The sequence below is a fragment of the Eretmochelys imbricata genome, chromosome 5 (genome assembly GCF_965152235.1).
Source record: "Eretmochelys imbricata isolate rEreImb1 chromosome 5, rEreImb1.hap1, whole genome shotgun sequence".
In the NCBI taxonomy this organism is placed as follows: Eukaryota; Metazoa; Chordata; order Testudines; family Cheloniidae; genus Eretmochelys; species Eretmochelys imbricata.
Genome location: NC_135576.1, coordinates 45,662,265 through 45,676,171, shown reverse-complemented (window position 1 = coordinate 45,676,171; position 13,907 = coordinate 45,662,265). Strand labels below are relative to the sequence as shown.

Sequence of the window (13,907 nt, the reverse complement as noted above, 5' to 3'; positions counted from 1 at the left end):
AACTTCCCAGGAATATATCAGTGTTTATTTCAAAAATTTTAAAAATGGGTGACAAAAATCAGAGCACAAAAGAAACTTCCTGGTTTTCTGGGTAAATACAAGGATTAATATTGGGGGATGGGAGGACAGGAAAAACAAAACAGAAAATTTGTTTATGAAACTATTCTCTCTAATCCCCATTATAAAAACCAAACTTTTTAAAACAAAAACCATTTACTGTTAGTGACTTATGTAGTTATACTTGATAGACTACACACTGAAACCCCTTTAAGTCCTGCAGTTTTGGACATGTCCCCATAGAGGAGATATCATGGGGTGGAAGCAGGGCAGCAGAGATGGTACTTGACAGGGATGGGGGATCCAATACTCACAGATCCCAAAATTATTTTTCCCATCAGAGGTGGAACACAGATGCTCGGACCCAGGAAAGAGCAGATCCTAGTTACATTGACATCCTCCAGCAGCAGGGAGCTGCCACTACCCTACTCCCTGCATTATGTGTGCCTCAGCTCATATTCCAAGGGTCACAAGGGGATTGGAGAGACCTGTTCCTGGACCGGGGCAAGAGGGGACTCTGTCTGGTAGGTGAAGCAGATAGGGCTCTGGGCCTTGGGGCTCCTCTCCTGGCAGTGACATGTCACTACTCACAGGGATTATCACTGGGGCAGGGGGAAGGAAGAAGGCGGGGCAGGGGTTGCCCAGCACTCATGGGGAGAGGGGACCAGTACTCATGGGGTACCACGTCCAGTCCCCCAGCCAGTCACTGTGGCAACTGGCAGTTTCAGCAGGTTCCCTGCACATCCTGCTCCCCATACCACACTGCTGCAGCAGCCACCAACTCCCCTGCGCATGTGGCACCTGGCCCGCAAATGTCACAAACGTAATCCATGAATCCTTGGCAGAGTCCATGAGGCCTTCATTAGTAGCCACTGCCACCCAGGTCGGATGTAGCTTCAAGAAGTCAAACAGCCTCAAACTTCCTCTGGACAATAGAGAGCTCAAGGTTCAGTACATCCAATTTTGAAAAGGTGATTTTGAAAGGATCTGAAAGTTTTCCAGAAAGTCATTTCTGATGTAAGTCATGACATCCTTTGGCAAAGATGAGAAACTATTTAGATCCACCTACGTTGATATACCTCCTGTTCCATATGGAAATTTTCCTCCTCAATCACAGACTCTAATTTATCCCTAGAAGTGGATGGTACTAGCAGTTTGATGATTTAGATCACAGACTTTACAGGTGTCAGAATCACACAGTGCTGAGAAACTATAGCAGGTAATTCAGCTCTACTTGCCTCCTATATGGAAAAAATCTACAGCTGAAATGCCCGAAATAGCCATGAGACTCTCAGACAGTTTCCATAAGCATCAGGTGGAACTAGTTATCCCCAGGAACAGACCTAGGACAAATATAACAAACTCCAGAGCGGGTGGTTACATAGTACCCAGCATTCACAGTGGAACCAATGAAGCCTAGAAAACAGACAACCCCACAAAGTGAGCCTCCAACTCCATCTCAAATGACACCAAGGCTGACTATACCATCAGGAAGTTTAGAGTTAGACAAAGGTTTCTAACCATCAGAGGAGTGAAGTTCTGGAACAGCCCTCCAACGGAAGCAGTGGGGGCAAAAGACATATCTGGTTTCAAGACTAAGCTTGATAAGTTTATGGAAGGGATGATATGATGGGATAGCCTAATTTTGGCATTTAATTGATCTTCAACTATTAGTGGCAGATATGCCCAATGGCCTGTGATGGGATGTTAGATGGGGTGGGATCTGAGTTACTATAGAGAATTCTTTCCTGGATGTCTGGCTGGTGAGTCCTGCCCACATGTTCAGGATTTAGCCGATTGCCATATTTGGGGTCGGGAAGGAATTTTCCTCCAGGGCAGATTGGCAGAGGCCCTGGCGGTTTTTCACCATCCCCTGCAGTATGGAGCACGGGTCACTTGCTGGAGGATTCTCTGCACCTCTTAGTCTTTAAACCACAATTTGAGGACTGCAATAGCTCAGACATAGGTTAGAGGTTTGTTACAGAAGTGGGTGGGTGAGATTCTGAGGCCTGCATTGTGCAGGAGGTCAGACTAGAAGTGGTCTCCAAACTTTTTCGCTCGTGCACCCCCAGGGTGAAGACCGGAAGACCTGCCGCAGGCACACCGCCAACAGAAGAGGACCAGAAGACCTGCCGCAGATGGGCCGCCAGAGGGAGACACCAGCCGTGGACGTGCAGAGCTGCCGCTGAAAAACAAAAACGGCAGAGTGCCGTCCGCCAGCAATCCTGCTGCCACGCACCCCCTTGGTGCATCTCGTGCACCCCAGTTTAGAGACCACAGGACTAGACAATCATAATGGTCCCTTCTGACCTTAAAGTCTACGGCTCCCTGGATCTAAATATTTGACTTCAGAGGAATCCTATGCCCCAACACAGATGTTGGGGTGACTGGCAAGAGATTTCTGCCTTGCTGAATTGAGAAAGATACCCATGATAAGAAAGAATGTACCAATTTCTGCCTTTCAATTTCATCAATATTGGGCACAGAACACTGTAGAAGATCAGCAGTAGCACTGAAGTGTTGGTCTCAGCACCAGGAACAAGCACCAGAGCCAGGAGCTTAATCTTTGGCACCAAGAACATGGATTTTCCCCTCTACACTTAAGAGTCCAGGAGCATAAAGTACTTGCTCCGGCACAAAGGTTTGGCACTGGTTCCTTATTAGAGTCACTACTTCTAAAAATTCATCCAAGGAAGTTATTGTGCTGTCTTCTCTTTTTTCTTCTCACAGTCTTTTAATCCCAGGAAGTAATAGTGCAGAATAAAGTCAGAGCTCCTTTTACACCTAGATCATACAGACCCTCTCCACACCGAACATATACATTCTGAGGCTGAAACAACAAGGAGTACTTGTGGCACCTTAGAGACTAAGGGCATGGCTACACTTGCGAGTTAGAGCGCACTAAAGCAGCCCTGAGCACACTAACTCACGATGCGTCCACACTGACAAAGCACGTAGAGCGCCCCGACTCTGCGGCTGGAGTGCTCCTGGTAATCCACCTCGACAAGAGGCATAATGCTTGCTGCGCCCCAGCTGGAGTGCCGCGGCACCACTGTGGACGCCCTGGTCTGTTAATGCGCTCTGAGCAGCCTCAAGATGTGTCCCACAATGCCTGTTCCAGCCACTCTGGTCATCACTTTGAACTCTACTGCCCTGCCCTCAGGTGACCAACTGTCAGACCCGCCCTTTAAATTCTCTGGAAATTTTGAAAATCCCCTTCCTGTTTGCTCAGCCAGGCATGGAGTGCTCTCAGCAAATCTTTCCAGGTGACCATGCCTCCACACACCAGGCAATCGTGGTGGAGCAATGGTGAGGCGCTGGACCTCATCAGTGTCTGGGGGGAGGAAGCTGTCCAGTAACAGCTGCACTCCAGCCGTAGGAATTATGATACCTTTGGGCAGATATCCAGGGGCATGATGGAAAAGGGCCATGACCGCGATGCACTGCAGTGCAGGGTTAAATTGAAGGAGCTGCAGAATGCCTACCACAAAGCCTGCTAGCCAAACCACCGCTGCCCCCGCAACCTGCCGTTTGTACAAAGAGTTGGACGCAATACTTGGGGGAGACCCCACCTCCACCCCAAGGACCACCATGGACACTTCCAAGCCCAGTTCAACAAGAGAGGAGGAGGAGGAAAGCGGGAGCGAGAGTGTTGAGGAGGAGGGAGAGACCCCAGCATCCCTAGAAGCATGCAGCCAGGAGCTGTTCTCAAACCAGGAGGAAGGTTTAATGATTTAATTGGGGATCGGGTCCTGCTTTGAGCAGAGGGTTGGACTAGATGACCTCCTGAGGTCCCTTCCAACCCTGATATTCTATGATTCTAAGGCAGCCAGTCGCAGCAGCCGGTGCTTGGGGGAGAACAAACACCAGAGGAGGTGTCCGGTAAGTGGTTTTTATTTTGGGAAGGAAGTTGTTCTTGGGGCGAGGAGGGTTAGGGCTGCATGCATGCCTAAATGCAGAATAGGGCATTGATGTGCTCTCTCACATCACAGTAATCGGCCTCAGGGATCTCTTCAAAGGTCTCATACAGAAGCTGGGCAATGCGCTTGCGCAGGTTCCTTAGCAGAGCTACTGTACTCCTGTCCCAATAAAGCTAACATGTCCGCGTCACTGTGCCCTGAGGGGCGGAGGACCATTGCTGCATATGGGCCAGGGCGGAAGCCACATTGTGGTAAAAGACCCTCCCTTGCTTCCCAGGTCACCCTCAGCAGCGAGATATCTTCCAGGACGAACTCCTGTGGAAAACGTGAGGACAGTGTTCAGTATAGGGGCCCCTGCAGCCGTTAGCTCTCCCCAAGGCACAGAAACCCAGACGACAGTACGGCCATGAAATAATCAGTCACCCTTGCCCCTGTGCTTACTCACCATTTTGGGGTTCCCATGGGTTATGTGCACTCACTTTGGGATGGGTAAATTCTGCTATCGTGTAGACTGTGCTGGTCTTTAAGTACGGGTGAATCAATGGTCTGGTGTGAACAATGCTGCCACTGTTAAGTGTTGCATTTTGCCTTTACAGATGCAACCTTGAGATCTCAGCCATCCGTGTTATCACCGGCCGAAAGACTCCAAAGAATTAGGAAGAAGCCACATAGAAGCAAAGAGGATATGCTGCATGAAGTAATGCAGAAGTCCCTTAATGAAAATCAAAAGGCGCAGGAGTGGCGGGAGAGTGAAAGGAGGGTCTGCCAGCAGAACGCAGAACGCCAGCTGCTAAGCATTATGGAGCAGCAAGCAGACTTGATACAGGCACTCGTAGCCATGCAGGCAGAGCACTACCGTGCCCGCCCCCCACTGCAGCCCTTGTCCCAAAACTCTTTCCCTTGTGCCCACATCACCTCCAACCCACTTTTCCCAACATCCGGGTTCTTATTGCCACCAGCTGCCTCCAACACCTGTAGCTTCACCACCCAGCCCTGCAAACTATGACCCTTACCCACTGCACTCAACCTCATCACCATGCATTTTAGCCAGCCTGAAGTGCAGCACTCATTGCACAGTACTGCAGACAGGAAGGCAGAGTACGAGAACAGGATATACGCAAATCTGTGATTGAACTGCTCCCCACCCCTTTCCCTTTCTGTTTCCCAAGCAGTTGTTTCTTTTCAATAAATGGATTTTTTGGCTTTGAAAACATTCTTTATTATTGCATTAAGTAAAAGATACCTTAACCCAGGAAAGCAACAGGCAGTGACATTTGAGCCCTTTGCGGGTAGCTGGCGAGTGGGACTTGTACTGTGGGTTAGTTCGGCTGGGACTTTCCCACTCCCAACTGGTTAGCAATCGATCAGTAGCTGTCTGGAGTTGCCAGCTTCCAGACTCCAATAGCCACCCACTTCTCCACCGGCAGCGCAGCTCTCAGTCCTTGCACCACAGGGTGTGGGCGAGCTCAGCGCACAGTCCCATGAAAGTGGCTTTTCTCATCCGAAAGTTCTGCAGCCATTGCTCATCATCCCAGACTTGCATGACGATGTGATCCCACCACTCAGTGCTTGTTTCCCGAGCCCAAAAGCGGCGTTCCACAGTGGTGAGCATGTCCGTGAATGCCACAAGCAATCTTGTGTCATATGCGTCATGCAAGTTAACATCATCGTTGGACTTCTCACTGTCAGTTTGTAACTTAAGGAGTAACTCGACTGCCAAACGTGACGTGCTGACGAGACTCATTCAGCATATTCCTCAGCACTTCGGGCTCCATTCCTGTGACTGAAAGGGAAGGCAGAGCGTGCAGTAAAAAAAACGTTGAAAGATGGCACCAAATGTGGACAGAAGAACAGGGATTGTTGGGATGCAAAGTGATGCATCACAGGGCTTTGCGACAGGATCCAGAATGCTCCGCGCACACACCCCTTTCCACAAGCCACAGCACCAGAATGGGAAGAGGTGTTCTGTGGGATAGCTGCCCATAATGCACCTCTCCCAATGCCGCTGCAAGTGCCAGAAATGTGGCAACACCAGTGCGCTTGCAGCTGACAGTTTGAACACACTGCAGCGCTTTCCCTACTGCACTCTCCGAGGGCTGGTTTAACTCTCAGCACTCTACATCTGCAAGTGCAGCCATGCCCTAACAAATTTATTTGGGCATAAACTTTCGTGGGCTAAGACCCACTTCATCAAATGCATGGAGTGGAAAATACAGTAGGAAGATATATATACACATAGTACATGAAAAGATGGGAGTTGCCTTACCAATTCTAACGAGACAATTCAATTAAAGTGGGCTGTTAGCAGCAGGAGGAAAAAATCACTTTTGTAGTGGTAACCAGGGTGGCCCATTTCAAACAGTTGACAAGAAGGTGTGAGTAACAGTAGGGGGGAAATTAGCATGGGGAAATTAGTTTTTAGTTCTTGTAGTGATCCATCCACTCCCAGTCTTTATTCAGGTCTAATCTGATGGTGTCCAGTTTGCAAATTAATTCCAGTTCTGCAGTTTCTGATTGGAGTCTGTTTTTGAAGTTTTTTTTTCCTTGAAGAATTGCGAGTTTTAAGTCTGTTATTGAGTGTCCAGGAAGGCTGAAGTGTTCTCTGACTGGTTTTTGAATATTACAAGTCTTGACATCTGATGTGTGTCCATTTATTCTTTTGCGTAGAGACTGTCCGGTTTGGCCAATGTACATGGCAGAGGGGCATTCCTGGCACGATGACAAATATCACATTGGTAGATGTGCAGATAAAGGAGCCCCTGATGGCATGGCTGATGTGGTTAGGTCCTCTGATGGTCTCCCTTGAATAGATATGTGGGCAGAGTTAGCAACAGGGTTTGCTGCAGGGATAGGTTCCTGGGTTAGTGTTTTGTTGTATGGTGTGTAGTTGCTTCAGGTTGGGGAGCTGTCTGTAAGCGAGGACTGGCCTGCCTCCCAAGATCTGTGAGAGTGAGGGATCGTCCTTCAGTATAGGTTGTAGATCCTTGATGCGGTGGAGAGGTTTTAATTGGGGGCTGAAGGTGATGGCTAGAGGCATTCTGTTACTTTCTTTGTTGGGCTTATCCTGTAGTAGGCGACTTCTGAGTACTCTTCTGGCTCTGTCAATCTGTTTCTTCACTTCAGCAAGTGGGTATTGTAGTTTTAAGAACGCTTGATAGAGATCCTGTAGGCGTTTGTCGCTGTCTCAGGGATTGGAGCAAATGCAGTTGTATCTTAGAGCTTGGCTGTAGACAATGGATTGTATGGATGTGGTCTGGATGAAAGCTGGAGGCATGTAGTTAATTTAAATGAATTGTCTCATTAGAATTGGTAAGGCAACTCCCATCTTTTCATGTACTATGTATATGTATCTTCCTGCTGTATTTTCCACTCCATGCACCTGATGAAGTGGGTCTTAGCCCACAAAAGCTTATACCAAATAAATTTGTTAGTCTCTAAGGTGCCACAAGTACTCCTCGTTGTTTTTGCTGATACAGACTAACATGGCTACAACTCTGAATTCTGAGGCTGGTATTTCAAAGGAACCTGGAAATGCTTCCAACTCACAGTATTGACCAGACCTGAGACTTTGGATCACCGCAGGCCAACAACTACATTTAAAGTAGATATGGTACAAACAGGTTAACGGACCTTCACTCAAGTATCATTATGAGGACCAGAAATTAGAACATGGAGGATGCAAGACAGGCCTTCTATAAATAGTCTGTTTTGCCTAACCTGCCATCCTGGGAAGGACGCCAGTTCTTGGCATCAGAATTTTTAAATATAAATAGAGCTCTCCTGAAATAAATTTTCAAAATTTTAACTATGTAGAATTCTATAAGTTGTAGCTAGAGGAGATAAAGAAACAGTAGATAAAAGTTGATCTTTGGAACTAGTGGAAGTTCTTATTTACTTTTCAGATATTAAAAGGAAGAGAGGGTTACCTAGGAGGAACCATGACTACAACATTTGTTGCCTCAAGAAGATACCTAAGTGGCCCCTCAACAGTTATATCCTTCCAAGGGATTCCTGGCCAGGCGTAGACTACAAATTTACATGCCCAAGTATGGGAGTCTGCACTAATGCTCAAAGAAGAATGATTAGATCTAACTTTTTAATAATTAACAACAAAAACTGTTTGCAGACCAGAAATTGTTATTCTAACAATGCATTTCAACACCAAATTTGCATTGGTCAGCAATTTCAGAGAAACTTATTTAATGAAGTTAAAAATAGCTTTTGTGAAGTAAATGTAAAGGTTATTGAAGATATTATTTTGATAATCATGCACACTGAACCTCTCTGTTTACAGAACACATGTAGTACACCACTGGCAAAGGGCAAGCTTCTCTCCAGTGTCTCACCCCTGCTCTACAACAAACACTTTTTGTGGTGAGAAAATAGATCAGTCTATGTCCACTCTATCCTGGGCCTTTTTGCAGAGACAGTTACCAAAGGCTAGTTAGGTTATCTACAAAGCACTCTTAGAAACATATACCACAAACTACAAAACTTCTTGAATTTGTTCTTTAAGGATTATTTTCACAGTTATAAAAATTCACTCCCCCACCAAACCACTACAAGAAAACTAGGCTCAATACTGTACATTTCCTTATCTCAGACACCCAGATTATACTATTTCTACAAGGCTCCCACTATGATTAAGCTTTGGTGAATTCTAGTAAAATACAACTTAAAGGTATTTTGTGATTTACACTAAAGTGAAAACTAAGTGGTACTTTTATAACAAAAATATCTTCCGTAATAGTACATTTTTGTGTGTTCTTTTTAAGAGTACCTCAATATTTTTACTGGCCACATTCTTCACAACAGCTGGAAACAACTCAGATGCATTCTTCCCCTTAGCAATCATCTGAAAGAGAAGGATCATATCGTTAATAGTTAAACATTTTGGCCCTGTTTTTCCAACCTGTCTTTGAATAAAATGTAAAAAATAAACAAACAGTCTCCTTTACTTGATTGCCAGCCAGCTGCTTTGTGCCAGTAAAGGGAACACCATCACCTTGAGCAGGGCAGGAATTTCAGTACCTTGCACTGTATTAAGAAATACAGAAACTGGATTTTGACATTCAAAAGTTGCAATTTTTTTTAATTCACTTAGGCATTGACAGCTTTTTCAGGCTGGCAATTTCAAGATCTATTTTCAAAAATAAAAAGCCAAAACTAAACCAGAGTATATTATGAACAAGTTTTATGAATGTTTCCCATAAGAGTTAGATTTTAGTGCACAAAAGAGTAAAAATACTGTGAAGTAGATGTTACATTCAGAGTTTACACAAGAATAAGTAAGACTGCCTGGCACACTGCACCTAAATGAAAAAAATCTTCAAGCAAGGGTTTGCACAAAAGGAAAAAAGTCTGACTGATGAGTACTGAAGTACAATACCAGAAAAATGGTTGTGTTATTTTGTTGGGTAAGAGCATACAGGTTTTGATGCACAGCACCACAGCCAATGTGTGAAGGGGGTGTGTGCGCAGCTCATGAAACTCAAATATCTTTCCAGTAAAGAATTAACAATGATTCAAATTTACTTTCTACATTTATTTTAGTTTGCCTTCTCACTTGATACTGTAATTACAGATTAAATTAATTGTGACACTTAAGTACAGTTTAGTTTTAATCCCTCACTTCTGTTACTCTTCTTTTTTAAGGAGCTATTCATGAAGCTAAATCTTTTCATATGTGAAGAAGTTGTAAAATTCCCATCTCCACTGGATCAGCAAATTCAGGGAGAATCATTTTTAACATTGTAATAGATAGGTATTAATCTTTCAGTAATTCATAGTCAAGTAAAAATAATGTGAAAGTTAAAAACATTTGAGCTCTGTTTTTAAGTTCAGATGCAAGGTAGACAGGGAGATGGACCAAGGTTAAATACCTTCAGCCAGCGACAAGAGACATTTAAACCAGGATCCAGTCACCCTGACTGGTTGACTAAAGGTGGACAAAATATCAAAGTGACACTCAAAAATGTCAGATTCTGCAGACAGGAAATCCGAAGTTATATAGTGGAATATTGGCAGATGACAGGCAACAGCTATCAAATACCCCCTGCTCACCCTGACTCTAGATGGTAAAAAAAAATCAAGAAGTCTGTAAAATCATGAATGGCGCGGGGGAAAGAAGTTTTATTTACCCCCTCACACAACACAAGAACTATGGGTCACCCAACGAATTTAATAGGCAGCAGGTTTAACACAAACATAAGGAAGTACTTCTTCACACAATGTACAGTCAACCTGTGGAACCCATTGCTAGGGAATGTTGTGAAGGCCAAAAATACAATTGGGTTAAAAAAAAGAATTAGATAAGTTCATGGAGGATAGATCCACCAACGACTATTACCCAAGATAGTCAGGGATGCAACCCAATACTCTGGGAGTCCCCAAGCCTCTGACTGCCAGATACTGGGACTGGACACCAGTACAGATCACTTGATAACCGCCCTGTTCTGTTCATTCCCTCTGAAGCATGTGGCACTGGCCACTGTTAGAAGACAGGATACTGGGCTAGATGGGCCATTGGTCTGACCCAGTATGCCCATTCTTATGTTCTTATCTGAGAGCAAACATTACACATTGTTGAAATGCTTATGTAACTTAGACCCACATGCTTTATAAGACGACTAGAATGCGTAAAAAAAAGGGGGGGGGGGACTGTCAGACTATAAAGGGAGGAGGACAAGAGCAATGTCTCAAATATGCAGCATATTACAAAGGGGTCAGGGAAAAAAGAAGAAGCTGGAGAGGAAAGGATAATGTTAGAGAAAATACAATACATAGTTAGGGCCCTACCAAATTTACGGTCCATTTCAGTCAATTTCTCGGTCACAGTATTTTAAAAATTGTACATTTCATGATTTCAGTTATTTTAATCTGAAATTTCACTGTTTGTAGTTGTAGAGGTCCTGACCCAAAAAGGACTTGGGGGGAGAGGGGTGAAGAGTTTTGCAAAGTTATTGTAAGGGGGGTTGTGATACTGTCACCCTTACTTCTGCGCTGCTGCAAGTGGCAGCACTGCCTTCAGAACTAGGTGGCCAGAGGAGCCCGGCTCTGACGGCAGAGCCACCGCCAGCAGCAGCGCAGAAGTAAGGATGGCATGCTATGGTATTGCCATCCTTACTTCTGCACTGCTGCCTGCAGAGCTGGGCCCTCAGTCAGCAGCTGCCAAGCTCTGAAGGCAGCAGTGCAGAAGTAAGATGGTATGGTATGGCATTGCCACCCTTACTTCTGCACTGCCGATGCCTGGGCACTGCCTTCAGAGCTGGATGCCCAGCCAACAGACTCTGCTTTCTGGCCACCCAGTTCAGAAGGCAGCACAGAAGTAAGGGTGGCAATACCATGATCCCCCTAAAATAACCTTGTGGCTCCCCCTGCAACTCCCTTTTGGGTCAGGACCTCCAATTTGAGAAACTCCGGTCTCCCCCATAAAATTGGTATAGTATAGGGTAAAAGCACACAAAAGACCAGATTGCACAGTCCGTGACGTGTTTTTCATGGCCGTGAATTTGGTAGGGCCCTAGATATAGCCAACTTTTGCAGAGTTGAAGACTAGATGCCATGCATACCATTTTATTTTAATCCAATTCTCTCTCATCTTAAATTTTATTTTACTACAACCCTGTTGTTTAACACTGGGAATTTAAAACAGAACATCCCGGAGAGGTTAAATCATGTTCAATTTCTGAGAGACAGTGAAGGGTGGATTTCTGGAACCTCCTCTGTCCAGTATCTTAGCTAGAAGAGCCCATGTAAAGGGGTCCTCCTCACAAGGTGAGTGGGCTGTCAGGGCTGTGGTTCTAATGACAAATGACCAGACAAGAAATAAATTCTGTTCCCATCTGGTCATTAAAGAGGCAAGATCTACTGATGAAAAGCACTATATAAGAGCTAAGTATTATTACTACTAAGACATCAAACAACTTGCTATGAAAAGAGTTTGCAAAAAGATATGGTTGATCATCTAGTTTTGAACTGTTACCACATAGTTACAGCCTATCAAGAAAATATATATGTAACTTGCATTAGTTAACAGACCAACCATAATAGCTCCAGTGTACCATGTAGATATGCATTTAATATCTTTTAAAAGTATGTATTTTGACTCATTAAGTAATAATGATGAGTGTAAATTCTCTTTAGTTCATGGATCATTAGCTCAAAAGAATATAATAGGGCTTTCCAGGACTAAGGTCTAATCATACCAATTTAGCTGCTATGCATAGCTATTAGGAACTCAAAACCTGTATGTCTTGTATACCCAAAGCTCCTACTGAAGGCACCAGGAGTTGAGTATGTTGCAAGGAACGCAGGATGGAGCTCCATGCCTGTATGCTGTCCTGTGCACATTTCTGTTCAACACAGATGCTGTACATGTGATGCAACACGTTAGGCTTCTGTTTTTTTTAATTTTTTTTTTATTTTCTGTATAAAAAAATTGGTAGTAAGGGGGCAGGTAGTAGAAGTTTCTCCAAGAGGGGTACTAAACACTTGAACTTGTTTGCTAGCTCCAAATCTTTCCAAATCTAGGCTCAGGCCGCTTTCAGGACACTGCAAGCTTCAAATATTCTCCAAAAGTTTTTCCTTGGGGTGACAAGTATCAGGATAGCAGGAAGATTATTATTGAAGCTGCAAGGGAGATTACATTGGTTGTCATGGGGTTCAGTCAGATTTTTAAAAGAAATATTAAGATGTTATTTTACAGAATGCATTTATAAATATTAGTTGTCATATACATCTAAATTTTCCTAAATAGCAATTCTTTGTAATCTTATAAACCTCTATGATTCTCAAAGTTATTTTTACTGCATTAACGTGTATTTGGAAGATTAAAAAACCATCACTTGTGATATGAACACCCTATTTAATCAAATTTCTATTTTTTTTTTTTACTAATTGAAAGTAAACTTAGTTTTATTGCTCTCTTTCTGAAGTGCCAACAAAGTCAGAACAAGACTGTTCCTGTGCTCAGAGTGCCTTTGACAATATAATTTTAACATCATCTGTCACCTACACCTCAGCCAACTCTTGCCTCCAGTTTAGACCTTAAGCTTATGTTCACCTACATAAAGCTCTTTGCAACATGCCTCAATGGAAAAGGACAGATATTCTGAGCCTCTGACGGTTGAGGCTTCAAGAACTCTAGCACTTTTAATCACCATTTTTGGGGGAAATAGGGATTCACTCTTTTGAGGTGGATTGTAGGAAGTTACTGATAGAAACAGTAGTCCTCTTTCAAAACGAGCAAGTGGTAGTAAAACAAAAGAAACAGTTTTGTATAATATACTGCCTCTGAATATTTGTATAAAGAAAAGGAGTACTTGTGGCACCTTAGAGACTAACCAATTTATTTGAGCATAAGCTTTAGATAACCCACTCTAACAGAGATCTCTGGGAGTCTCCCAAAAAAAGTCTTGGAACAGCTAGAGCGTGTTTGTCAAGCTGCCTAGGGAATAGTTAGAGAAGAGACCAATTTATAGGATGTAAAGTTTTTTCTTTTTATCTGTAACTAAGTCAAAGGAAGTTTATCTTGCTGAGCTTCACAAATATTCAGGTTTCACAGTAACAGCCGTGTTAGTCTGTATTCGCAAAAAGAAAAGGAGTACTTGTGGCACCTTAGAGACTAACCAATTTATTTGAGCATAAGCTTTCGTGAGCTACAGCTCACTTCATCGGATGCATACTGTGGAAACTCCTGATGGAGTGTTTGATCAAACACTGTATTGTGGAAATGCTGACGTACTCTCACCTTGATAAGGTGACGAATTATAACATATGATCTGAATCATGGTACTAGATAACCCACTCTAGTTCCATGATTCAGATCATATGTTATAATTCGTCACCTTATCAAGGTGAGAGTACGTCAGCATTTCCACAATACAGTGTTTGATCAAACACTCCATCAGGAGTTTCCACAGTATGCAT

The 13,907-nt window shown here is 43.9% G+C and overlaps 1 protein-coding gene across 3 annotated transcripts in view; it reads right to left on the bottom strand.

Moving 5' to 3' along the window:
• Positions 1-13,907, bottom strand: part of AP3B1 (adaptor related protein complex 3 subunit beta 1) — a 339,716-nt gene that overhangs the window by 280,513 nt on the left and 45,296 nt on the right. For all 3 annotated transcript variants that reach the window (XR_013346132.1, XM_077816999.1, XM_077816998.1), the window contains exon 3: positions 8,758-8,832. Coding sequence is in view for 2 of the 3 variants with exons in the window: in XM_077816999.1 (XP_077673125.1) it covers positions 8,758-8,832 (75 nt within the window). In the remaining variant the exon portion in view is untranslated. The remainder of the gene's footprint in view (positions 1-8,757; positions 8,833-13,907) is intronic.